Here is a 27,371-nt window from a genome sequence, read left to right as displayed (position 1 = left end):
GTGTTGTCAGTGGAAGTAGAGAGAAAGTAGTGGTGCAGTTTGCATTCAGAGGCAGTATGCAGGTCTTGCTGGTGGATCCTGGGGAGAACTGAAGGCAAGCATGCAGATACAGCAATGAAGCAGGTTTCTCGCTAAGCAGATGCCATTCACAAAGTATCTTGGAGGAAACATGACAGGTTTCCTTATTGTGCTGCATGCATTCACAAGGTTCCTGTGAATTATTCAAGAGTTAGTAGGTAATTGAGATCGATGAGTCTCAGAGGGTTTGGTCTGCAGGTACCCATATGGGAGATAGTATCTGAAGCTATAGGCAAAATTAGTGAGAGAAGATAAAAGAGAAAAATGTGTTCCAACTGAGATCTGACAAATAGCAGCATCGGGAAGGCTGCTGTGTATCAGTGAGCTGGACAGAGCAGAAATGAGGTCAGTAGAGCCCTGTGGTTTGGCAGTGTAGAAGAGAAGCATTTTTTGTGTGCTACCTTCCTGGCTGCAGCAGCATCTCACCTGTGCACATGGTCTGCCCCTTGCAACACTCAGGCTGACCCAGAGCTTGCTTATTACGGAACACTTAATCTTGGCACGTTCCTGCTTGCTATGCTCTGGGTATTTCTCATTTGTATTGAAAATAAAGATATAATCTATCTTGTTTAGCAAAACATTCGGAGTGGCATAAGGCAGTGCTTTCAGGAGTTAGCTTTTTCCGTGATTAATAGGTAAACCTGCAGTTTGCATTTTTAGGTTTGAAAGCAAAAGTGTATTTTCACACAGGAAAAGTGATCAAAGCTTCAGCTTACATGAAGTTTTAAGACACATGTGAGTTAAAGGGTATTGCTGTATGTATATTGAGTGCTGGTTCTTAGAACACTCTACCCATTTCACCCATTCTCGTCAATAACACTCATGTAGAACTCAGCTCCACATGTTGTGTCTCTAGAATGTGTGTTGTATGTATGCTTAGATAAAGCATTACTTATATTCCCACATTAGCTTCAAGGGAATGCTGCAGTTATTTATGATATGCCTAAATATTTAGCTTGAAGAGTCTTTTGACATATCTTTAACCTTAATCAACAGTATCTGAATTTTCTTATTTATTTATTTATTTATTTACTTTTTTTTTATTGTGGCAGGGTTTCTTTGTAGTTTGGAGCCTATCCTGGAACTAGCTCTTGTAGACCAGGCTGGCCTTGAACTCACAGAGATCCTCCTACCTCTGCCTCCTGAGTGCTGGAATTAAAGGTATGCACCATCACTGTCTGGCTAGTGCCTAAGTTTTTAAACTTAACAGTTTTGTGTTGTATTAATGAAGTATCAAGAGTTTGGTTTTGCAGTGTTTAATTTTGTTATTGCTTCTTTATCTGAAAAGATCATAAGCTTGGCATTTTAGGGTATTTTATGTAGTAATATTTGGTTGTCAGAACATTTATTAATAAAAAACTACAAGAATTCTTGTTGAACAGATTTCTCTTAGCCATGAAAACAGTCTTCCACACATTACATAAAGAAAAACATAGGCTTTATGAGTAAACAGAAATAAATGATTCTAGAATGGTAGGATGTATTCTCTAAGGTACACTGTAGAGAAGACAATGATTTATAAATAAAAGTAAAGTAGCAGATGTAGTACTTGTGTTTATAATAAATATTTATGGAAGAAATGGAGCAGATGTCCTGGGGATCACTTCACTAATTCAAAGTTTACTCTTCCTTTGTTCCTGAGACATGATGGGAAGAACACCAGCATAGACATGATACACTGGGGTTTAGTTGTGTCGATTGCTGATGAAAATGGCACACCCAGTGCAACTACAAAATTTGTAGTTTCAACTTGTTTATTGGGTTTGTACATAGATTCATACCAGAACTTAGAAAGAGGCAGGCTAGCTTCTTTTGGAATAAGAAAGATTTCTCTGGTTATGTCTTAGCATTTTATTTCAGGTTAAGTTTCATGTCTTCATGTATAGATGTTAAAGCATTTCTTAACTTTTCTAGGTTATTTCTAAAAGAGAACTAATACGTGTTTGTTTTCCAATTTCCCAGACTGCTGAGAAGTCAGGCCAGATTGAAAGATCCAAGAATGTAAGGCAGAGACAAAATGACTTCAAGGTAAGCGAGGGATGAGAGTCAACTCTTCAGGGCACTGGGTTTTCTCCCCAACGTTGTGGAGAACTTTATAGGCAAGATGCGTTTGATCATTCAGCTCAAGCTTTCCCAGACTGATGATCATAATGCAGTTTTGCTTTTGCTTTTCTAGAAAATGATTCAAGAAGTTATGCAATCCCTGGTGAAGCTGATCCGGGGAGCCCTGCTCCCACTCAGCCTCAGAGAGGGTGATGGAAGGCAGTATGGAGGCTGGGAGGTGCAGGCAGAGCTCTCAGGGCAGTGGCTCGCACATGTAATCCAGACCATACGGTAAGTGTGGACCCATGGGAGCCATGCGCATTGAAAGGGCTTGGTGGGTTTACATGCATTTGTTTGCTTTCGTGCTTTTTGAAAACAGTCAACACCCTAGAGTAGAATGTGTTGCTTAACATGTCAACCAAGAATCAACTTTCTATTTCTCTGTCCTGCTGCTTTGCCTATTTCTCACTTACAATCTAACAAAGCAGCTCTTAAGCATTCCTGGTGTTAGTGCTAGATGAGAGTGTCATACTTATGCACATCCACCTATTGCAGGGACCCTGTACAGTCCCTGCTGCGTTTTCCACTTTCCGCTTTCAACACTCATGCTGTTGCTCATAAGCTCTGTTTGGCATAATTGCAGGATAGTTCCAAGCAGTGGCAGGGATTGCTTGGGGCCCCATTTACTCTCTTGTATTGTGTTTTATTTGTTTGCCAGGCTGACGTATGAATCATTGACTGCCCTGGAAATTCCCAATGACATGTTACAGATTATCCAGGACCTAATCTTGGACCTCCGCATACGTTGTATAATGGTGACGTTGCAGCATACAGCAGAAGGTATGTTAGGAAAATTAGTAGCATTTACTTGACAAGGTTACCCTAGAAAGCTTCCAAAGCCTTGAAAATAAGAGAAAACTAGTGTTAGGGAAATGTGCATGTATTTATTCATTTCTAACTGTAGAATAGAATTTTTCCTTTTTTTAAAAAGTACCTTTTAAAAATAATTTAGTTGAGATTTAAGACACTGCAGAAGTTAAGATGGATGTACTTGAAGCTAAGAATTTATTTAAAATAACAAATTTTAAATAGAAGCTGTTGGATAGAAAAGTTTATGTAAAATACGGACCCTGTTTAAGAAACTTGTGGATATTTTCTAAGTAAATTTTAAAATCACATGAAATCAGAACATGATTGGCAGTGTTTCTGTGGATACTAGAAATTATACATGTTTTTCTTTATACTTTGAAACATCTCCAGAATTTTCTATATAGAGCTACCAAAAGGCTACCAAGTTATTTTTATAACATGACCGTTGAAGTATTAAATGTGTTTTTTAAAAAGAAACAAATAAGAACATTGTTATAAACAACATAGGCCACCAGGACTTTAAGTGTGGAAGACCCTGCACGTAGAATTGGTAGTTAATAGTACATCGTGTCAGGGAAGAGAATGGAATCCAGCTAAGAATCTAAACATTCCCCTCCATCCTCACCTCAGCAAGCCTCCCTGCTGAAGGTTTGGGCAAGTACCATTCCTCAAGAGGGAGCCAGCCTCCACTCAGGAGTGAGAAGGAGGACTCACCCTGACTCTAGACTACACTTGGGGGCTGATTTTGCACGTCTGGCACTTGGTGACGAATACTGAGAGAGTAATCACTGTTGTAAGGGCTTCTTTGCTCCTAGTCTAGAAAGCTCCAAATTAGGCTGTGCTGCTAAAAACAAAGAAAAAAAAGCCCAGAAGTATTTGCATGAGCATGGTGGTGGCACATGCTTTTAGTCCTCCCAGCACTTGGGAGGCAGAGGCAGGCAGATCTCTGAGTTGAAGGCTAGCCTGGTCTACAGAGTGAGTTCCAGGACAGCCAGGGCTACACAGAGAAACTGTTTCTAAAAACAAACAAACAAACAAAATAGCCATTTGTTAGAAAATGTGAAAAACACATAACTAAGTCCTCAAATCTGTAAATATTGCATTGTATCTCTTTTTTCACAAACTTATGTAAAATAATTAAAAGCCACAACCCATGGATGTTTTTGTCTTGTTGAAGTTCTGTGAGACAGTTATCATAGAAAGTATTTGTGTCCTTCTTTTCCATGTAGAAATAAAGAGATTAGCTGAAAAAGAAGATTGGATTGTTGACAATGAAGGACTGACTTCCCTAGTAAGTTTAAATTAATTTTATTGTTAGTCATTAATGTTTGTTACAGGCAAGAGAAATGTGTTTATTTTCTTAAGGATCATGTTCATTTTGCATTATAACTCCAACTGGTTTCTAGAAATTGTGTCATGATCTTAAAATGTCCATTCCCAAAGTCAGTTTCGCTTACTGCTGATCACAGACATTTAAAATGAGTGAAAACAGTAGAGTCTGTGTTGGCCGGGACCGCTACTATATCACTACATCTGTTTGCATTACTTTTTAAAACTAGAGTGTGCTTAATTCCGCATTGCTTAGCAACTTGAAGTTTTCAGAAATGCAAGCCAGAGGAATGATGGTTTTGTCCCCAAAGCTAAAACAAACCCAAGCGAGAGGCATAAGCCAGTGCAGGCAGCTCTACATAGGTCAGGCAGCAAACAGACTCATGATCTATTTCTAGAGTGTTCGTTCTAGAAACATCCTCTTTCTGGGTGGATTTAGAATTTTAAGTGCCATCGAGAATACTTTTCATAGTTTTTCGTGTTTTCATGCCTTTTCGAGGGGTGCCTGGCAGTCTGATGGAGACTGAGTAGCCGCTGAAACGGAGACTTACTCAGGACAACAGTGGGTGCCTTACCTCATGCTGGCCACACAGCTTGTCGTCAGCCAGTGCCCAGGGTGACCCTCTGTACCGGCTTCAGCCTGGCAATCCTGGTGGTCCTTTAAGCCTCACTCCTGTCAGGAGGAACGTAGAGCAGTCTGAGTCGCCACAGCCACTGTCTTCAGAGTCTGTTGGCCGAAAACGTCCCCAAGCCTGAGAAAGTAGCCACTCGGCAGTATGACTACTGCCAGTTTCTTTCATGTCCTCCTTTGCAAGGGAGAGAAAATAAGTTCTGAGTTTGGAGCTTGTAGTTTCTGCCAAGAATAAAGTGGATTTGGCCCCACAAATTATAAACCACTGGTTAGTTGGGAACAGAGATCCCACCCAGCATTTTTCCTTCTCCTGGAGTCTGCATGGGCTCTAAGTAGTCTCACTTCAAAAGCTGGGGCTGATTGTCTCCTTGAAGTTCAAGGCTCTACTCCAGGTCAGTATAAATGGATGCCAGTGTTGTTTAAGCTTAGAAAAGACATAGCTACCGCCAGTGTTTCCTAAGCTAAATCATGCAAGAGATGAGCTGAGAAAGTTCATTATTTTTAATAATCAGTACGGATTTTTTCAGAGGATCTTTAGATTAAAATGCTTAATTGGTTGGATTTGTTCTGTTGATCGCATTATTTGCATTTAAATCTAAAGTATTCTTTGATTAGTTCTCACACTAGCCCTGTAGAGAAAGAGTGCATGTGGTACTTTGCTCATCACTTCCTGAGATATGTAAAAGACTAAGAAGATAGTTTTTATATTGATTATATTTTGAAGTCATTTGAATTTCTAGTTTTATCTCTGCTGCTGTGTTAAAGTACTCTGACCGAAAGCAGCTTAGGGAAGAAAGGAATTCTTTAGCTTATAAGCCCAGGTCACAGCCCATCATCGGGAAGTCAGTGCAGGAATTCAAGGCTATTCCACCTGGCATGTCGTTAGTCAAGGAACTCAGTTCCCAGCCAGTGACATCAAGCAAGAACCGTGGGACAGAATGTTTGATGGCTGGCTGCAGGCTTATATTCCCATTCACTTGTATAGTTCATAACAGCTTGTCTAGGTTGGTGCTGCCTACAGTGTACTGGGCCCTACTATATCAGTTAACAATACAGCCTTCCACAGACATCCACAGGCTGATCTGATCCAGGCAGCTGCGGCGCTGAGGCTCTCCCTCAGATGACTGTGTGCTGTGTCAGGGTGACTGGCAGATCTAAGCAACAAGAGATGCTGTGTTAAAATTTCTTCTTAAGCTGTCTGACGTGGGATATCTCATGTTTCCTCTACGGCTTATGCCCATAGCACACATCACTCTTCTGAATGATGGCATGGAGGAGTCAACACTGCCCTCCTGAGAGTCAGAGTCTCTCCTAGGGAAGACCCAGAATCCTTTTGGCCCGAGTCTCCCTTCACCAAAACTGAGCAGAATGCCTTTATAGTGTGGACTTAGAAGTAGATGTGGTTCTGCGCACTAAAGCATGACACGAACTACAAAGTTTTGGACAAAGAATTTTATTTGTTAAGTTAATGCTTATAGCAACTGGGGCACCATGCAGACATCAAGTTACCTTAATTTCCATGCTTGATCTCTGTCTCAAATGAATTTTGTACAGAGGAAGAAAAAAAAAAAGCTGTATGTTCAGTTTGAGAAAGTTAAAAGTCCTTGTTTCATGAAAAACAAAAGCTGACCAACACAGTCCTCCAGCACAACACAGGTGCTGGCTTTAGCACCTTGGTCAGTAAGTCAGCATGTGGCCTGCACCACAGAGTAGAACTCTGCTGGGAACCCTGGAAAATGACTGGATTATTATTAGGGAAGCATAGCTCTATTCTGTTTGTAAAATTGGATTTCCCTAGTGCAGTAATAACCACAAGATAATTCATTTTGTTTGGCCCTCGCTACACACAGACGTCACATGAATACACACAGGGTTAAAAAGAACTAAACCCTGTGGGCTGTGTGCAACAAACCGCTGAAGTGGTGCATCTGGAGTCAGCTAAAACATCTTCTAGCAAATGCTGGTGAAGAATGCAGCTGTCGTGGTGGGCTTGATGATGCTGATGACCTTTGTAGCCGCTCAGCACAGAACTTTCTCAAGAGGAAAGAGGGGTCAAGACTTAGAGAGCAGGAGCCCACATCCCAGCTCTGAGCAGCTCAACCCTTTGTGCATGTGCACCCTAAGGACAGACTCATTTACATGCCCTGAACTTTGATCTAACCCTCTGAGGAGAAAGCTTGCTTCTCCCTTTGCTGTGCCTGGGATTAGGAAGGACCCCCCTATGTGCTCTGGAAGTGAGTGCTGAGCCTTTGAGGGCATGGCTGCTCTGCTAGACCCTCATTAGCTATATCCTCACCAAGGCTCTACAACAGATCAGGTGAAAGTGTACTGTTTTATGATATACTGTTCCCTCCCTCCCTCCCTTTCTGCCTCCTTCCCCCCTCTTTTCCTTCCTTTTTCTTTTTTATTTAATTTGGAGATTTCTTTCAGAACTAGAATGGTTTTGATAACCTCCTACAGGTGGATGATTCACTGACAACAGACAGGTGTTTCTAGAATAGGAAAAGCAGTCGTTTAGACTGTTTACTACTGCCTTGGCTGAAGCTGCTCTCTAAGCGGTCTGGTATTTTCTGTCCATTCATGGTACTAATATAGGTGTAAAGAGTACGGAAGTCTAGTTGAGATCCTAACATATGATGTCTAAGTGAGCACACATGAACGCCAGCGTCTCACTGCCCACAGGTGACATTCAGTTTTTATTCTCAACATTGTGCTTGCTATTTTTGTTTAATCTTAGATAGCTGTGCCTACTGTGGACGGTAGGCTACTAAGCAGGTCACCATCTGACCATTTGTTCTCTCTTTGTTTTGCAATCTTTCAGCTCAAACCCCAGGCTTCCTACATGCTCGGCAGTAGTGAACAGTGTGACTCCAAATGCTTTTTGTGCGTTTATGGTTCAGCCTATTCTTCCTTTTCCCACTTGTACTTTTAACTACTCTTCATGGTGCTCCTAGTGGTTTCAGTGTGCGTCAGTATAGTGACATTAATACCAAGGCCCTATTTTAGAAAAGTAAACTGGTTTGTTTTGTTTTTGATGTGTATGGATTTTTCTTCTGCTTTTTCCCAAACTCCCTCTAAAAACTGGTGGCTCTGGTTCTTCCTGAAGATGTCCTGCCCAGAGTGTTAGTTCAGTGTTAGTCTTGGCCTTGCTCAGAGCCCTTGCAAATCTTAGGTCCTAATCCCTCTCTGCACTTGTGTTCAGTGCCAGCAACTCACTGTCTTACTGAGGCCTCAGTCCTGTGGTTTGCTGTCCTCTCGTGTGTCATGATGTCCTCATACCTTTTTCCCTGTTCTCAGGGACTTTGGCCTCCCACACCATTCTCTATGAGCTCCAGTATTTTCTCCACGATGCTTCTTACTGTTTAAGTTACAGTTTCATGTCTATAAAAAACAAAACAGCAACAACACAAAAACCTGTCACTGTCATGTTGGATGTCTCTCAACTTGGAAAAGCATGTAGTGAGAATTCTATCAGATCTGCTCGTGTGAACTTCGAGTGATCACAGAACACAGGCACTAGGATGTTAATCTGTTCCCACTTCTTTTCTTTTCTATCCATTCATTTCCTTTTCTTCTATTTTCTTTTCGGTTTGTTTTTCTTTTTTCTTTTCTTTTCTTTCTTTTTGTTTAAGACAGTGTTTCTTTCTCTATGTGACCCTGGCTCTTTTAGAACTTAACTTTGTAGACCAGGCTGGCCTCAAACTCAGACCTGCCTACCTCTGCCTCCCGAGCTCTGGGATTAAAGGCAGGCTGCAAGTTTCAGTTTTTGATGTAGTGTACGTAGAAAATGAGTACAGCGACTTACTCAGCTTCAAGGATCTGTACATCCTCCAGATGGTTATTATAACTTTAGCTTTGACTGAGCAATATAAGAGGTGGCCCACCTAGAAAATTGAGCTCATACATCATATGCATGCAATGTAGTCCTCAGGTATGAATGCCTTACATTTGTTCCTTATAAGTTTCCTATGAAAGAACGATTTTAATTAAAAAACTTTAATCAGTTCTACATGAATTAGAAAAGCCTTACTCTCAAAATTTAACCCTTTTGAAACATGCCAGTCTCCACTCCACTGCGTTTAGACTTCTGGTCAGATTGTGTCTTTGTTCTTTTCTGTAACTCCGGAGACTTGAGCTTTTGGTTGCTTTCAGCTCCATAAATAGGAGATTTTCTTTCTTTCAGCCGTATCAGTTTGAACAGAGCATCGTGCACTCCCTGCAGTCATTGAAGGGTGTTGTCGACTGCAAGCCCGGAGAAGCCAGTGTGAGTTTCGGCTCTTCCACATGCCTTAGCCAGTCTTAAGAAACCCTACCTGGTATGGAAGGACTGGGAGGAGAAGAGGGAGGAGAAACTGTAGTTGGGATGTAAAAACAAAAAGAAAAGAAATGCCTTGCCTGGGAACTACAATAAATAGTAGTCATTGACATCCAAGAGCTGTTCTGTCATCTAAATGCTTTTGTTTAATTCTACTTCGATGTGTTGAGTTCAGGATCCAAGGCAGGCTGAGCAGATAAAATGTGGTCCAGCAGCTTTGAGTAGAGCAGAGTTCTTGTGGACTGATTGAATGTCTGACTTGGATATCACCAGCCAACTGGGGATCAGAACCCACTGGTAGGAAGCTGCCTAAGGCTAGCCCTTCAGAGTGAGGGTGCTGACACCCAGAGTGGTGTTCCGTGTTTTAGCTTTTACATCTAGTATTTCAAGCAAAACGTTTTGTTTGCTTAGCAAAATCAAAACTTTTTTATCTAAATCCTTCATAGGTCTTTCAACAGCCTAAAACCCAGGAGGAGGTTTGCCAACTAAGCATCAGTATCATGCAGGTAACTAAAAGCAGTGGTCGAGACTGAATCCATGCACTGATCTATCATTCACCATTGATAATGTCCATATCACTATTAAATAAGAGTTCTCTTAAAATCTCATCTGTGTGCAAAAGCATTTAAAATAAGTCGGCTATGCAGATAAAGTTTAATGTAGGAATAGTTCTTGTTTATTTTAGCAATGCCTGTATATTTCATTATATTGTGTTCTGTTTTCATGGTACTTTGTATTCATATCCTTTAGACGGCAGAGTAAACTGAATGAAAATTGGTTGCTTATAATTCATCTAGAGTTGTAAAGCTGTTTGTTTGGGACCAGTGCTTCATAGGTACATAAATGAAATTGAGCATGTTTGTGAACGATTAAAGAAAAGGAGTCTTTCTCCTAAAATGTATTCAAGAACATAACTAAATACATAAAAGTTGATTCAAAGTGCTTATGATATTCTGTCGCTTTTGTAGTTAGACATTGATGGAGTATATATATTTCTACTACTTAGTTCGCACATACACACATACACACATACACACACACACACACACACACACACACACACACACCTACACACCTACATTACTAGACGTATCTCTCCCCTACTTTATATTTTATTGGCCAGACAGTTCTGCTTTAATTTATATAAAATTGTTTTAATATTAAAATAGATTGATACCTGAAAACTCATACCACTGAAACTTGCTATTTTTAATCCAGGTTTTTATATACTGCCTAGAACAACTGAGCACCAAGCCTGATGCAGACATAGATACTACTCAGTAAGTAAAAATGTAATTAATCTCATTGATGCATTTAAGAGTAATAAAATGTAAGAAATACGTTCCAAACTGAGGTGGGGTCTCACGTGAAATCTAGGTTGGTGTGAACTTACTATATGCTTGGATTGCCCTCACTCTCTGTGGTCCTGGCCTTCTGAGACCCTGCCCTGACTTGACAGATGCTTGTTCTCTCCTGGCTCTGTTACATGGAGCAGCACATAATGCTGTTGTCCTTATTTTTCTAATGTGCAGCTTTCCGGTTGATACTTAGCATGTGAAACTCCTGTGTGCAGTCTTTTTGGATGACACTTGGCATTTGAAACTTCTATGCTCCTAAGGTTCATGCTTTAACACAGATAGTATTAAAATAAGTGTTTACAGAACCTAATTGGCAATTTTTCTATTTACTTGTGTGTTAGTTAGGGTTTCTATTGCTGGAAAAAGACAACCATGACCATGGTAGAGCTTATAAAGGAAAACATTTAATTGAGGTGGCTTATAGTTTCAGAGCTTCAGTCCATTACCATTGTTTTGAAATGGTGGCGTGCAGGCAGACATGGTGCTGCAGAAGGAGCTGAGAGTTCTACATCTTGATCCAAAGGCAGCAAAAGGAGAGCCTGTGTACTGGGCATAGCTTGAGCATATAGCTTGAGCGTAGACCTCAAAGCCTGCACTTACACACATCCAACAAGGGCACACCTATTCCAACAAGGCTACACCTTCTAATAGTGCCACTCCCTATGAGCATTGAAACACAAGACTTTATGGGGAACATTCTTATTCAAACCACCATGCTTAGCATTAAATTTTGTTCATTTGGTATATAAAACTATTGTCTCTAGGGAACAAATACCTTTTTGAAAAATCTGTATGTATATGCACATTCCCAGTGTGTTTACGTGTGTGGGGGGGGGGAAGGGGGGAAGAAATGGGGCAGGGAGGGCGTACTTTGTGGCCAGAAGTAGCTGATGAATGTTTTTCCCAGATCTGTCCCTGCCATATATAGACTGGGTCATTCATTTGCCCAGAGCTCACTGACTCAGCATGCCTAACTAGCCCGTTTCCACCTCACAAGTACTGGGAGCACAGGTGAGCTGTCATACCCACCTGGTATTTATATGGGTTATAGAGAGCTGAACTCTGCTGCTCACATTGGGTGGTAAGCACTATACCAACGGCCACCTCCTTAGTCCCACATTTTTAATTATTGTAGGTCTTTTTTGATATGATCGTATGTATTCGGCTCACTATGCCACCAGAACATTGCATCACTAATCACAGCCAGATCTGCAATCTGGTGAAGTCAGTCTTTTCTTATGCTTTGCTAGAATTTCTCATTCCTCCATTGCTGGATTCTAACAGGTGGTGCGGATTTCCGAACTTTATCTCCTGCTCTGATCATATGTAACTCTGTGTTAGTTAGGGCTGTTTTAATTAGCATTTCTTTATATTTCAACTCTTTTTCAGATTCGTATTTTTGTTGTTGTTGTTGCTTGTTTTGTTTGGTTGGTGTTTTTGAGACAGGGATTTTCTGGAACTTGCTCTATAGACCAGACTGGCCTCTAATTCAGATCCACCTGCCTCTGCCTCCCAAGTGTTTTTATTATTGCTGTTTTGAAGTATTATTTTATATTTATCATATTAGACTTCCATATAAATTCAAGTCAGTCAAGTTTAAAGAAAAAATTTGCTAAGGTATTTCTTCTGATTCTGCTAAATCAGTAAATTAATGAGTGAGTTACCCTGCTCTCGCTTTTCACTTTTTAATGGTTTTGATTGCTTATGAGTGATCAACTAACTTAGCTCACCTGTAAGTAGGTCACTGTGAAAATGAGTTTCGAACTTTCCCCTGGAAATTCTAATAGTTAAAAACACTTTAATTATATGACTATTATTTGACATTTGACCATTTGGTAATTTGTTTTTTAATTTAATACAGTCACTTGAGTATTGAGACTTTTCCCATAGAAGTTTTATGTAGCCCTGGATAAGAAATAAGTCCATAGTGCTTCCTTATATATATTAAATATAAAGAAGACATTCTGGAAGTTGTACAGCTGTTTTTATCAAAACATTTGAAGTCAGTGTAGTTTTAATTGTGACTGTTTTCTTGCCTCTTCTACATTCAGTCTTTCTGTGGATGTCTCGTCTCCTGATTTGTTTGGAAGCATCCATGAAGACTTCAGTTTGACTTCAGTAAGTAAAATGCCAAACACAGAAAGTAAAGTGTGTCATGTTAAAGGTTGTGGCTGTGGTAATCAGCCTAAGTCATGTAAGATGGCCTCTGTAGACACTGCACTTTGCTGTGGGACTACATTATGTTGTGTAAATATGTGTGTGTGTATCACACCAAAAAAGATCTTTCCCTGGAGTTAAACATGAAAAGGCCCAGCGTGTCCGCTGCCTCTTGAGTGTTAAAGGTGCCCTGGTTGTTTGCGGGTGCTGCAGAGTTGCCTGGATGGCCTGGGAGGGGCAGAGGCACGGCATTTCCATTGTGTCATTTGCCCCTTCAGCCTGACAAACCCCACTTTTCGCTACTTTATTTCTACAACTCTCCTGTTTTGTTTGAACATAGGTTATATGACAAAGCCAAACCAAATTCCCACAGGCTATCTAATGAAGGCATTTACTCAGTTCTCTGTTGAGGTTTTTCTTCCCAGATAACCTCGCATGTGTTGGGGTCAACTAGGACAGGTGGCAAGAGCTATGGGAAACCGCAGAGTGGATTGAAGCCGGCCTTTCCTTGTGAATCTGGGAAGAAAGTGGGGTAGAAGGGATGGGGCTGGAGGAAAAGGCCTTTGAAACTAAGACCCTACCAACCATCTGGCCCAACTATGCTTTTGCTTTCTTCATCTTTTAGGAGGACCCAGTGGCGGTGGATCTCATCTTACCTGTCATTGTAATTTGCCCTAATAGCTTCCACCAGTTTAGCCAGAGCATCCTTGTTTTCCAAGTTAACCTGTGTGAAGGCATCAGTGGTACATATTTTCCTGTGTACCAGCCACTTAGCTTGGCTTTTCCCTTGTGGATGCTGTAGGGGAACCCCATCTTCAACACAGGGCAGGTAGGAAGACCAGTAGCTCAATGCAGCCTGCATCAGTGGGCAATCACCACCAGCTGAGCCTTCTTGTTCTCTACCAAGGTGGTGACTGTATTGAGCTCCCCCCCCCCCCTGCTAGAAGGACAGGTGGTCTCTGAGTTGATACATCACCTTTGCCAACAGCTTTCATCTCAGCGTGAGCCATCAGCCTTGCTTCTTCTCCTGCTTTGTCTGTGCCCTGTAGCTCTGGACAAACTTAACAGCTAAGTAACGATTTGCCAGTTCAGGGCCTGGGTGAACTGGTTAATGGCAGGAGGTACTTTGAGCAGCTTAGAGAGGATGGCCCTTTGCCATTGCAGCCTCATGTAGCTGGGCCATTTGATGAAGCCTTTGAGATCTCTTTTGGGCCGGATGCCCCGCCCAGTACCAAAGTTCTTAGACTTTCTCAAACTAAAGATTCACCACTTTTTAGACCTCCTGTTTCTTCGGGACAGCAGGGGCTGGGACCACCTTCTTCCCCTTGGCCTTCTTTCCTTTGGGCATCTTGCTCAGCTGGAGGAGAGAGTCACCTGGCCTTTTTATATTACATTTCCCAACTAAAAGTTAATTCAGGACCACCACCTTTGGTTGTCTGGGTCACTTTAATGGTTCTGTAATCTTTTATTTATGTTTGTTTGTAACCAAATCTGGTGGTACGTAGGCAGCATTGTGCTGGAAATAAAGACAGGGAATTGTAATAAGGAAGTGAGAAAATGTTTAAGTACTAGAAGATAGATTTGCTTGGCTATTGACTTTAGAGACTCTGGTTTATCCCTTGGTCCAGATGCCTCAAAGAATAGGAAGCTATATTTTTTTGCATTTTCTCCCCTGGAGTACTTAACTCTAAGTTACTATGATTGTACACAGAAAAAGTAGCCAACTGTGGGTAAGAACTGTGCCTGGAAAGTGGTTTTGCCTTAGTTTTGGTCAAGGATCTTGACTGAAGGCCCTGGCTGAGTCACCATTCCAGAGAATACCTCGCACCTGCAGGAACACAGATTGGGGCTGCCCTGAAGTGAACCACAGCAGCAGCAGGGCCATTCCTAGAATTTTGTTTACAGATATAGTTCTTCTGAACTGTGAAAAGCCCATTGTATTCATAGCATTGTAATTGCCGTCTAATAATTTTTGGAGATTATTTAGGTAGGTAAAACCTTGAAAAATATAACAGCAAGAAGCTCTTTTCCCTGTTCCTTGTCTTTCTGGGGAGGGGAAAGGGGAAGTGTCCTTGGAGACACTCACTCCCCATTGGAAGGAGCCTCTTCCTGGATATAGGAAACGTTCCCACAGGCCCCCACAGGCAGGAGCTTTTTGAAGGAACAAGGAGCCCTTCAGATAGATAATATGATATTAAAATGTTCTTAAGTTGTGAAAGATTCATAAATCATTTTCTAATAGTTTCTATATTTTATATAGTTATTTATAATATCAGTTTGGGTGGCCTTTTGTGTACATAAAATATTAAAGAAAACATTTGACTCTTTTTTGGGGGGATATTGGATGTAGAACCCAGAGCCTTGCCCTTTCAGGAGAACAACTCACTGCTGGGCTGTACTCCAAGTCTCTTTTCAACTCTTCAGTGTAAATGGAATAATCAACAATTAGTGGAATTGGATTATGTTTTTCTGTGTGTTAGGAAATAAACAGCCAAGAAAATCCGGGCATTTGGTATTGATGTTAAAGGGCAGAAGCCTATCACTACACTTAATGTATGATCAGGGTCATCTTCTGCATTCTCCGGCGTTGTCAATGTAAACTGCTAATGACTTGTTTGAATTTTAGGAGCAGCGACTTTTGATAGTCCTGAGCAATTGCTGCTATTTAGAACGTCACACCTTCCTAAACATAGCAGAGCATTTTGAAAAGCACAACTTCCAGGGAATAGAAAAAATAACACAGGTAAGTGCTTTGGTATTCAGTAGTCAAGTACACTGCTTTTCCACACTATTTTCTCAGCACCTCCTGGCCTCCCCTTCGCTCTGGTTCCCCAGGCCCCCATGTTCATTCTTCTTACCAGACCCATCCATCAGAGGAATGGTTTCCTTCCTTGCCTTGAATTGTTAATGTAACACTGCTTTTCTCTGGAGCAAAGCTTTCTCATGGTTGAAGTGGTTTGCTTAATCCTGTCAAAGTTGTTCAAAAGTCAGGCAAGACAATTAGGAGAGAGAAACAGCAAGCCTAAATCTTTCAGAGTCTTTCCATTTGACTCCTTTTGGGATTAAGCCTTTAGGTACTGCTGACATCAACCCTGGTCCTGACTGCACAGAGACCTCTTCTTGCTAATCTAGCCTGTCCCTCCCCTCTTTATCTCCCTGGGAGTCAAGCCCTGCCTTTGCACACAGTACACATCCTGCTCCCTAGCCTCTGGCCTCTTCCTTCCTGGCTTAACCAGAACTCTTATATGCTTTGTGCTCCGCCTGCTGGATGTAGGCAAAGTGTGCAGATCAGTGGAGCCGGTTTCGTGATTTAGAATGTTCACTCTCTTGTTTATAGTTTTTCAAATAAGCAGAAAAGGAAAAAATGAAGTACCTTGTTATAAAGATTGCTAGTTCCTGAGCAAAGTTTATCAGATTTCTAGGTAAAACTGAGCCAACTGTCTAATGCCAGGACACTTTTCTCAGCGAAGAAAACAAGAAAGATAACCATCTTATTAATCATGTCATCAGCGCTGACTCTCAGTGGACGATCTACTTTTTATAAATGATGCTTCCAGTTCATAAACTAGCTTGGGTTTTTTTGTTTTTTTTTTTTAAGAATGAAAATGTCAGAGTGGGTGGCTCTGTCTTGTTTTCCTGCCTTTTCGTAAAGATTAATCATCCTGCTGATAAGTGCTGTGACTTAGGCTTGGGGGCCAAATGTCTAGTTTAGTTCCAGAAATTTTTTATGTTCATAATTGCAAGATCTGTGGAAAGTAGGCACTCTATCTTTATTCATTATGCAGAACTTTATCATTAAAGTGTGAGAAGTGATCAAGAGTTGCATAGGTTAGAAGCAGAGTTTGATTCTCTGTTTTTGTGAAGTAATAAGCAGAAATTATGTTGCCTCTGTTTACACTATTAAGAAGCAGAGCGAAACTGACATAAAGGAAGGTTTTCGGTATCTTTTCCTGTCTTTGTCTAAATCACAGAAGAAGATAATATGAGAACCTGGGGACAGCTTAGAATAAGCAACAGGCTTTTTATCCACTTTAGCATTATATTTTTAAAAATTATTTCTTGAATGTCTTGAAATTATTCAGTTGTGGCTGAAATGAATAAAGTGGTTTGGGCCACAGCGCACCTGCCTACAATACTGTGTGCTGAAGCTCTTATTTCCATGCTGTCAAACGAGTAAAACCCACTTGCTCTGAAGGAAAAAAGCTCCCTCGCAGCCCTTATTTTTCATAGTTCCTTTTCCAATGACATAACTCTAGATGTCTGCCAAGAAAATCATAGGGCAGGTCACGATGGACAGCTGTCTCTCCTGTTTCTGTGTTTACTCCTGCCGCTGTGCTCTTTGGAAGCGCCCCCCCCCCCGTCCCTCCCTCCCTCCCTCCCTCCCTCCCTCCCTCCCTCTCTCTCTGTCACTGGGTGCCAGGCTTCTCTCCGTTCCTCCCATGAGATGTGCGGCAGGGCAGGGAAGCTCTCCCACTCCTTCCTCCTCTCTCTTCCTCTTTCCTGCTGCCTTTCCTTTTCCCTTCCCATTTTCTTCCTTATTGGTACTCTGCCAGTAGAAGCCTAAAAACAACCATTTCTAAAATTCCTTTCATATTGTTTCTCGATTAATAATTATTTAATTATCTTGTTTCTTTTTAAAAATGTATTATGTTGCACATGTCATGGCATTCATGGAGGTCAAAGGACAACATGTGGAAGCTGTTTCTCTCCTTCCACAGTATGGATCCCAGGGATTGAATTCAGGTCATCGGGCTTGGCAGCCAGCACCTTTTACCAGCTGTGTCATCTCTCTGGCCCTTCATTTTGTTTTTACCTTCAAAATAGAGTCGATTTAATATAAAAATAGCATATGCATTGCCATGTTTTTTAGGACTATTAAAATTTAATGATCAATTACATTTGTGGGTAGGATGATTTTCAAAGATACAATTGTATTTTATGTCATTTTTCATATATATGTGTTGATGTGTACGGGGGCGGGTGGAGGCTGTCTTTGTAGGCCAGAGGCCAACATCAGGGGTCTGCCTCTGTTTTCTTCCTTATCTTTTGAGGCAGGCTTTCTCATTGAACTTAGACCTCACCAATTTGGCAAGGCTAGTTGGCCATGAAGTCTTGGGTTATAGGTACACACCATTGTAGCAGAGAGTCAAGCATAGTTACTCATGATTATACACAGAACACCAGCCAAACTAGCCATCTCCCTAGTCCCTCAATATGTAATTTTATTTAAAGTAGAATCTCTGAGAAATAAGTGAGGATGATGTTTTAGTTCTGTGATTTTCATGGGGGCATAAGTGCAGAGCGTGTGAACTTCACTGGAATGTAGCAGGGACTTGAAAATTAGTCTTTGATTCCATGTCCTGAGCGCTTCCAGCCCCATATTATATACTAAGGCCGAGAATGGAACTGGTCTTATGATAGACCCCCAAGGAAATGAAAATTGACTAATGTGTGACAATTTAACCTTGAGTGACACTGAGTGGTGGTCCATTAGATAAGAATATAAAAGTCCTCTTACCCTGTAAGGTTCCACCTTACAGCCTCCCTTGAGGAGCACTCAGGCCTCTACCTTTTGGTCACAGACAACAAGTGCTCTGTGCCTTCTCACCCATCTTTTTCTGTTTGTGAAAAGCCTAGCAAAATGTTTGAGGAGAAATAAAAGTAAGAATCATCTTTAATGTACTAAACAAAGTGTTTATTGTTATTCATAAGACAGAGTACTTCCAACGTGTCCAGTTGCCCCCCAACAGTAAACCTAAACCCTTTCCTAATCACCTTCCCATACCTAGCAGATCCATATCACATCACTACCCCACACCCAGTCAGCTCCCCTCACTGACTTCACATGGGACCCTAAGATTTGCAGGCTCCTAGTAATAGCCAGGTTGCTTTGGGGGCGATAGCTGCATTATGTTTTAATCATCATTTCCCAGCATAGTTCTTAATTTTCATTCGTAAAAATATCCATTAATGTATTTTAATTTGCATGCCTTTTCTTTTTAGAAATGAATACTTTAACATTTTTATTAACTATATGATAGAAGAGACAGCTGGGAAGTATCTAGAGACCAAGGGAGACAGAGAGCTTTGTTCTGAGGACAGAGACTAGATGTGACACAGATCAAATTCCTCAGGAGTATTTGGTGAGAACATGAGAGCTACGTGGCTAATAAGCCTAACATGTTACTTTATTGTGGCTGCTATACTGATGTAATTCTAGGGACGTTTTTTTTTTGCATCTGTTGCATGCTGCTTAGCCTGAATCAGTGGTAAGAAAAACATCTGATTTAGCATTTGTATAATTACAGAGTCTCCCTGACTTGAGAATGCAGACATTGATCAAGTCTGGTATTAAATGCTCCTAACTTCAGAAACTCCACTCAGGAGGGTGAAGGGGACAGTTTGTTTTCGTCACAAATCCAGAGAAGAGCCTTTATATCCAGCCACCAATTTAAAGTATTTTCTATTTCTTGAGCCATATGTGCTATTATTACATAGTTTATTAGTTTATTACTTTTACATTAGTTCATTATTTTTAGTTTAATTGAGTATACTTGTTAGATATTTTAAGTTTGTGTCCATTTGAATGTATTGATGGAAATGAATGCAGCTTTTTTTCCTTCCTATTGTATTATCTGTGTCTATGCTTGATTTAGCTTTCCCATTTCTTTATCAGAGTACCTTAAGTTTTGTTAAGAAACTATTTTTATACAAGTTACTTGTAATTAATTCACCTTAGAGTTTAAGGTTCTATAGACAAGTAAGTTAAACAAATGTGTTCCCTCTTACCAAACACTGAGCAAATGTTTGATGCTCTTGAGCTGCCTCACATCCTTCCCTTTGTGGGGAAGGCAAAAAGATACAAACATGAGTAAATCCACAGTGGGGCTGCGGATGTGGCTCAGTGGTGGAGTAGGCTTGCTTGCCTACTAGTTCCATCCATGGTACCATGAAAAAAAAGAGAGAAGGAGAGAGGGTAGGAAGAGAGGGTAGGAAAAGAGAGAAAGGAGGAGGGAGTGGGCGTGAGAGGAGAGAAGAAAAGAAAGCTATCCATTAGTCAAGTCACGAGCCTACCATTGACAGCGTGCTTCCCAGTGCAGCCTTTCGAAAAGCTTTTAGAAAAGGAGATGAAAGGTTCAGGCCCAGGTCGTGGTTTCAGAGGTCAGAGAGACTGGATTGCCTCCTTTGTCTTTCGAAAGCCATGAAGGGATAGGAACAAGAGAGTGCCATGGCTACTTCTCCAGGGTCGAGTGTGAGGGTCTCAAGTTAGAAACTTTCATCTGAGCAGGTGAAAGCATCTCTCTCTGACCATCTCCATCACACTTGTGTACTCTGACCATGACTTTTGCTTCCGTATCACTCTGGTACTGTTTCCTTTGGTGATGAGATCTGCCCACAGCTTTGTCCACCATTAATGCCAGTGATGCCCAAATGCTTGAACCTTCCACCTCCTCCCTAGACTTGATTGCCATTTCCTACCACACATCTTCACTAGACATTTCCAGTGGGATTTCAGAGCATCCCCAAGCCAAAGTCACCTTCCTTTTTTTTTCAATGTCTTTCCTGTTATAGACAGTCACTATTGGGTCAGCCAGCTAGAACCTGTGAATTGTACCCTTTTCCTTATTAAATTATGTAGCTGTTTTAAATGGCAAATGCTAATTATGTATATTGTACATATACATATTGTATAATTGTACAGTGGTAATGTTTTGTTCTCTGTATACATAATAGATTCAGTTTAATTAGCATCTCCATGCACTCATTAACCATATTTTGTGTTGAGAACATTAAAATGTATTATCTGAGTAATTTTAAAGCTAAAATGCTTATTGGTAGGTACCCCCCCTCCTCATGCAGTAGTCCCTGAACCAGATTCTTTCAGACTCTGAAACTTGGTGCCTTTGATCCAGTTTCTCCTTATCTCATACCCCCACTTCATGGTTTCTGGACTGTCAGATTTGGGTCTATGAAACTGAACTAGAAAGATAGCTGTTGGTGAGATCACACAGTGTTTGTCTTCCTGTGCCTGGCTTATCTCACTAAATATAGAGTCCTCTGTTTTCATTCTTATCATTGCAAATGACAGGCTTTTATTCTTTAAGGCTGTGTAGTATTCTGTTATGTATACTTACTACCTTTTCTTATTCATTTGTTTTTGTGGTTGGTGTTTGTTTTTTCTTGAAACAAGGTCCCTGTGTAGTTGGGATGACCTTCTGATCTTCCTCTTTCCAGTGTTGGGATTACAACAGCCATAAAATCAACCAGTTTTATGCAGTGCTGGGGACTGAACCCAGTGCATGTGGGGTAAGCATCCCACCAGCTGAGTCACATCCTCAACTCATACGCATTTATTCTTAAACTGATGGGAGTTGTTTGCCGGCGTACCCCGTGACAGTCTACGCTGAGCACTTGTCCCTAAGCCCCAGCTCTTCTGGACCATCTTCTGCTCCCTTGAGCTGCTGTTCCTGTCTGGAGTCTGGCCTTTCTGCTCCTCTGACTCAGGTGTTTCAAGAACCTGTTCTGCAGATGTATTTTTTTTCTCACCTTTTTGTTTTCTTTCTGATACCCAGCTCATCTTTCACAGAGTATCCAGAAACCAATCTACTGCACAGTTCTTCCTCCGTCCCATATTCTTGAACATCTCCTTGCCTGAAGAATGAAACCTAAATGGCCCTAGCTGATGTTGGTGGAGGCTTTCATCCGTCTCCCTAACTTTAGAGGGCTGTCACTCAACTCATTTGATCTATCCATCTTTCTCGTTCATTTGTTCTTTCAGCCACTCACTCAGCACCGGCTTCCTGTGCTCTGTTGAAAGAACATTTGCCTGTGGCTTTCCCTGACTATATAGAATAGCTTTTCTTTAGCCAATGTCAGCTTGACAAAGTCTTGTTGCCCTCTGAACCGCTGGCCTTTTCATCATATTTCGTGATATTTCCTTCCCATCAATGGCTGGTATTTAACCGTACATTCTTATTAGCTCATCAACCACAAAACTTCCTCACTTCATTCTCCACAGTGCTTCAGCTTTTGTCAGAGTTCATTGATCCTCATCATTCATTCTCAGTACTAAAATTAGGGGTATTTCTTCTGTTCTCTCATTCATCCTATCTTCACGTGTGTCTGATTTCACCGAAATGTCCTGTTCATTGGAATTATATTTCAGTTAATTCTCATCTCTAGAAACCTGGTTTTTCTGGGGATAGGAAGGAAGGAAGGAGAAACAGCTAACCTAACTGTGGAATGATTTCGAACACTAGTGGTGAAAATACTGGGCGTGTAGTTGTTCATCGCATCCTCCCATCCTTCCGATGGGGCGAGGGCTAAACCGGTCAGTGACGGTGTGTGATTATGCCACTGAGGGAGAGACTGGAGCACAGGAGTGAAGCCTAATCCTCAGGTGTCCTGTGGGTTATAAGCAGACGCATTTGAGGTGTAGCTGTATTGAGCATCCAGGTTTAGTGAGTCGCTGAGACTCCCTGCAAGGGAAAGCAGCCTACTGGCCAGCTCTTAGGCTGTCATCGACCTGCATCATGCTTCATCCAGTTTGCTTTTTTCTGTTAGTAGCGACCCCTCTTATTATCAGCTGGTTTCTTGTTACAAATTGATTTATATTTTTGATTTTTTGAGACAGGGTTTCTTTGTCCTGGAACTTCGCTGTCCTGGAACTCGCTTAGTAGATCAGACTGGCCTCCAACTCACAGAGATACACCTGCCTTTGCCTCCTGAGTGCTGGGATTAAAGGCATGTGCCACCATGCCTGGCTCTACCAAATTAAGTTTTGAAGATTTATCTTACTAATGTGTGTTGATGGGGTTTCTTTCCTGCCCAGTTCCCTCAATTGTTAAGTCCTAAAGAAATCACACAGAGGTGTACATTAGTCATAAAACTGATTGGCCCATTAGCTCAGCTTCCTATTAACTCTTTATAGCATATATTAACCCATATTTCTTATCTGTGTTAGTCACATGGCTCAGTACCTTTGTCAGCGAGGCAGTCACATTTTGCTTCTTCTGTGGCTGGGCCAGGACTGCAGAGAGAGCTTTCCTCTTCCCAGAATTCTACTGTTCTCATTGACCTACCTCTACTTCCTGTCTGGTTGTCCCGCCTATACTTCCTGCCTGGCTACTCACCTATCAGCGTTTATTTAAAATATAATTGACAGAATACAGACAATTGTCCCGCTCCAGATGTGTGTGTGTATGTTGCGTGCACACATGGTGGTGCGTGCATGCATGCACCAGGTATGTTTAAGTGCCCACAGAGGCCAGAAGAGGGCATTAGCTCTCCTGGGGTTGGAATTACAGGTGTTGTAAGCCAGCCAATGAAAGTCCTGGAAATTGAACTCTGGTCCTCTACAAAAGTAGCAAGTGCAAAGCTTTTTAAAATAGTAGCCTCGAATGACTTTTGAGTTTGTCTACTTTCTCAACATTACCAGACTTCCTGGAATGAAACTGGGACACCTTCTCTCTAGCCTGCCAGTATAGGTGTTCTGTTCTCAGCCACTTGTTCTCCATTGTTTACGGGTAAATGTACAGGAGTGTGTGCGTGCATGTTCACGTGTGTGCAGCTTCCTTTGTGTGTGTGCAGGTGTGCATGGTCTGTATGCATTTGCATGTAGAGGTCAGGGGTCGTCCTCATGTGTCATCCTTATGTGTCATTCCTTATGAATGTCCATGTTGGTTTTTTGAGGCAGTCTCTTACCAAGAACTGTTGCTCACTGATCAGGCTAGGCTGCCTGGCTGGTAATCTCAGGTGTCTGCCTGTCTGCCTCCTCAGTGTGGAGATCACAAGTTTGTGTCACCACAACTGTCTATTGTGGCCTGGCTCTTTTACACAAGTGGTTTTCTAAGTGGATACATGGCAGTCTCTTTACCCACTCAGTGCTCTCCCAGCCTCATCTTCATTTGCAGATTGGCCTTGCTGGGAACTTTCCTCTTTCTTCCTTTTCTCTCATCCCTTGTTCCCCTTCCTCCTTTCCCACTTTCTCTCCCATCCCCTAGGGTTTCTTTGTTTGTTTGTTTGTTTGTTTGTTTGTTACAGTACCAGGTATTCAACCCAGGACCTTGTACATAGTAGGCAAATGTTCTACCACTGAACTACATCCCACTTTTTTTTTCAACAAACCTACATACTATGTTTGGCATTAATGGTTTTCTTTAATAACTGGATTGGTTCCCTTACACTTTAAATTTCTATTTTATTAGCTGCTTGAAGGAGTTAAAACATTAATTCTAAGCTTTTCTTCTTTTCAACTGCTCTCTTTAAATATCTGTAGTTCAAAGTTATTTACTTACTGCCCAGTCTCCACATAGGTTTAGATAAGGCTGCATTTTCCTTGTCGATCTCCTTTTGCTTAAGAATTTCTTCTTGAGGACTTGGAGGGGGCATTACTAACAATCACCAAATCCTCGCACATGCTAAGCAAGGCTCTACCTCTGCACTGTATTCCGTACCCTCTTTTAAGAATACTTTAAAGAATCTTTGGAGCTGGACAGATAGTTCTGCAGTCAAGACCACTTGCTGTTCTTACAGAGAACACTGGCTTGGTTCCTAGCACCCACATGGCAGCTCATAACCACCCGTAGCTCCAGGGGATCTGATGTCGTCTTCTGGGCCTCTGCAGGCACATCATACAAGTGGTGCACATACATATTTGCAGGTAAAGCACATAAAACAAAATCTTTTGTGAAAAGAATACTTATGTAGAACTCATTTCACTTTTCTAGGATGCTTCTAGTCTGTTAGGTTTATGTTTGTAGATATTAGGCATGGGGGACTTTGGGAAGGGACCTGGATTTCGTTTTCTACCACTGTTTTCCTCAACAGTTCATCTTTCCCAGACTGATTTTTTTGACTTCAGTTTAGTGCATTTTCTCACAAATGCATAAGATACGTTCTCTGTATCTTTTCATGACCAAATGTATGTCTTGTGGATTTAGTTACGGGATTGACATGGTTCCGAGGTTGGGTTCTTTTACTGCTGGAGATATTTGCAGTGACCTCTCGGGTTTGAGAATGGCATTTCAGAACTCACACTGATCCTTGATTCTCTGTACATATCGTTACTTTCTTCTAAAAACGTGAGAGAGTCTCACCCCTTCGCATTCACTTAAAAACCGGGAACTCTAATCACGTGCGCCTAGGTATGTACAGTGTCATCCGCAATCTACTATAGCTCAAACTCCGGCTCAAAATCCAGGAAAATACCTTCTTTTGCTTGTTGGATTGTTGACTCTTTTTTTGTTGACCATATATCTCCCCCATTGAATTTCTGTGGGTTTGTGCTATACAGCCTCCTGGGACCATCTTCCTTGTTTCTAACTTCAATCTTAGATTTCTGTATATGTTACTTTGTGCTTTGAAGGACAACTTGCCTTTCACTTCAATCTCTTTGAAAATTACATGTCCTGTCTCCATAAAATCCTGTTCTCTGTTCTACTGTACCCCCTTCTAAAGGACGTTCGTTGTGCTCTGTTCCTGCTGTTGCTCTCATTGCTGCTTGGTAGGTACTGTGGTTGCCATTAGGCGCACTCCTTAGATGTGTGTTCCACTTTCTCGTCAGTTTGTTCAAGTCCAGTGTTCAAGAAGCCTGTGTGTCCCTCGAGTAAGTAGTGTGAAAGAAGATTGCCATGTTCCACTACAGAGTGCCCCTAGCCAGCACACCTTTGCTGTCAAATGACATCTTAGTCATTTGAGTGCCATTGAAACCAAGCCCACTCCTGTAAGGCTGATGGTAGCCTCTCTGTCTGTTTTGCCCTTCCTGCCAGCAGGAGCTACAGGTGGTCTGTGCTGAACTGTACCTGGATCTGGGCCTCTGTAATACTCAAACCAGGACTCTCCAGTAACATCTTTGTTTTATTGTTTAAACTGCGAGAGAACAAGAGCTGTACTTTGTGTCTCCGTGGAATAACAGTAGTATAAGTTCAGTCTTCTCAGCGCTGAGACACATCTCAGTCATGCAGACATGGGATTTGAGGAGGCCAGGGGAGCCGTAGCTCTGCCAATTCCCTCACCATCCCAGAGACAGAGCCCAGCTCTCACCCTCAGTTCTTACCTGGTCACATACCCAGAGAAGACCATATCCATATGGCTAAGTCTGAATTCCCACAACTTTCAGGCAGGTTATTAGAGCAGGATGCCTTCCAGTGACAGCACTGATGTGGCACACTGCAGTTGGTGCCCTTTGTATTGTAGGTTAGTGGCTGTTTAGTATTTATGCTGCCAGTTTGCTCTGGCTACAGAGTGAATATTTAAAGTATTCCAAAACATAATCTGTACTCCATAGTTGGAAACTCTTTCTTACTGTGTAAAATAGCCATGCTAATAGTTCTCCTTATTGCTGAGGTAGGTAAGCTAGAAACCTGAACTTTCTAGAAAAGTTCTTTTTAAAGTATATTGAATATTTATTTGCATTATTTTTCCTTAGCTCCTCAATTGACATCTTATACTCTTTCTCTTGTGTTGTAGGTTAGCATGGCATCACTGAAAGAACTAGACCAACGACTCTTTGAAAATTACATTGAGCTAAAAGCAGATCCTATTGTTGGATCCCTGGAACCCGGGATATATGCAGGCTATTTTGACTGGAAAGACTGCCTGCCTCCAGCAGGTAAGTCTACAAGCATTCTCAGTTTCTCCAAATACTATCTAGGGTGCTAGATATAGATAGGCTTCTCAGCCAAGATGTGGTTGAACAGTTTTTCTTTATATTCATTCTTTCCTGTTCTTACCAAAGATATGACATTTGTTATATTTACTTATTGGTTTAAATTATGTTTTATAGTGGAATTCGGTGTACTTTCCCTCGTGAATACTCAGTAGCTTATTCTTTGCCTCCAGAGAATCATTAATTATACCTTTGGATTATGGATGACTTGAAGATGCAGAATGTCTTCCTACAATATTCCCTTTCCACATAGATACTAAAAGGACTGACAGTTTTATTCTGTGATCTTGTGAGTGTTGGCAAAAAAATTAAAGATATTTAGTCCTGTGAAATATCTAATTGTTGATGCTGAAAGTGTAGAAGGAAAGCGTGCAGGAATAAGATTATTACAGTAATTCAGGGAGGAAAAAAGCAGTACACAGGATGGCTGGGTGGAGTACCAGTGGGAAATTCGTGGGATAGCTGAAAGCAGCTTCTGTCACTTTAGATCTTTTAAAAATAGCTGTTGCTTTTTGAATCAAATAAATATTTTAAATTTCTCTGTGTGTGTATGTACATGTGCCGTGATCTGAGCCATCATATAATTTTTCTGACTAAAAAAATAATTGTTTCTTTTTCTACACTGTTATGGATTACATGAGTTCCTGTTTCTGTGGGAGTGGCCATGCTGATATTAACCTTCCATTCCTCATGGGTCCTTAGATGCAGGTCCCCCACTGGTTGTTGGCTAAGGTTTCTCTGTGGATACATGTGTATCCTGGACATGGTGTTTTCATACATGAGTGTCCTGGACGTGGTGTTTTTATACATGAGTGTCCCGTATGTGGTGTTTTCATACATGAGTGTCCCGGACGTGGTGTTTTCATACATGTGTATCTGTGTTTTCATACATGAGTGTCCCGGACGTGGTGTTTTCATACA

The 27,371-nt window shown here is 41.4% G+C and overlaps 1 protein-coding gene across 1 annotated transcript in view; it reads left to right on the top strand.

The window, feature by feature from the left end:
- Exoc2 (exocyst complex component 2) overlaps positions 1-27,371 on the top strand; it is a 136,262-nt gene that overhangs the window by 66,393 nt on the left and 42,498 nt on the right. The window contains exons 13-22 of the mRNA XM_013349120.2: positions 2,041-2,106; positions 2,255-2,412; positions 2,840-2,961; positions 4,221-4,282; positions 9,135-9,215; positions 9,713-9,772; positions 10,485-10,546; positions 12,676-12,742; positions 15,408-15,524; positions 26,252-26,393. Coding sequence (XP_013204574.1) covers positions 2,041-2,106; positions 2,255-2,412; positions 2,840-2,961; positions 4,221-4,282; positions 9,135-9,215; positions 9,713-9,772; positions 10,485-10,546; positions 12,676-12,742; positions 15,408-15,524; positions 26,252-26,393 — 937 coding nt within the window. The remainder of the gene's footprint in view (positions 1-2,040; positions 2,107-2,254; positions 2,413-2,839; positions 2,962-4,220; positions 4,283-9,134; positions 9,216-9,712; positions 9,773-10,484; positions 10,547-12,675; positions 12,743-15,407; positions 15,525-26,251; positions 26,394-27,371) is intronic.

Source organism: Microtus ochrogaster, chromosome 16 (assembly GCF_000317375.1).
Source record: "Microtus ochrogaster isolate Prairie Vole_2 chromosome 16, MicOch1.0, whole genome shotgun sequence".
Lineage (NCBI taxonomy): Eukaryota > Metazoa > Chordata > Mammalia > Rodentia > Cricetidae > Microtus > Microtus ochrogaster.
Note: the sequence above shows the minus strand (reverse complement) of the source record. Positions and strands in the feature narration are given on the sequence as shown.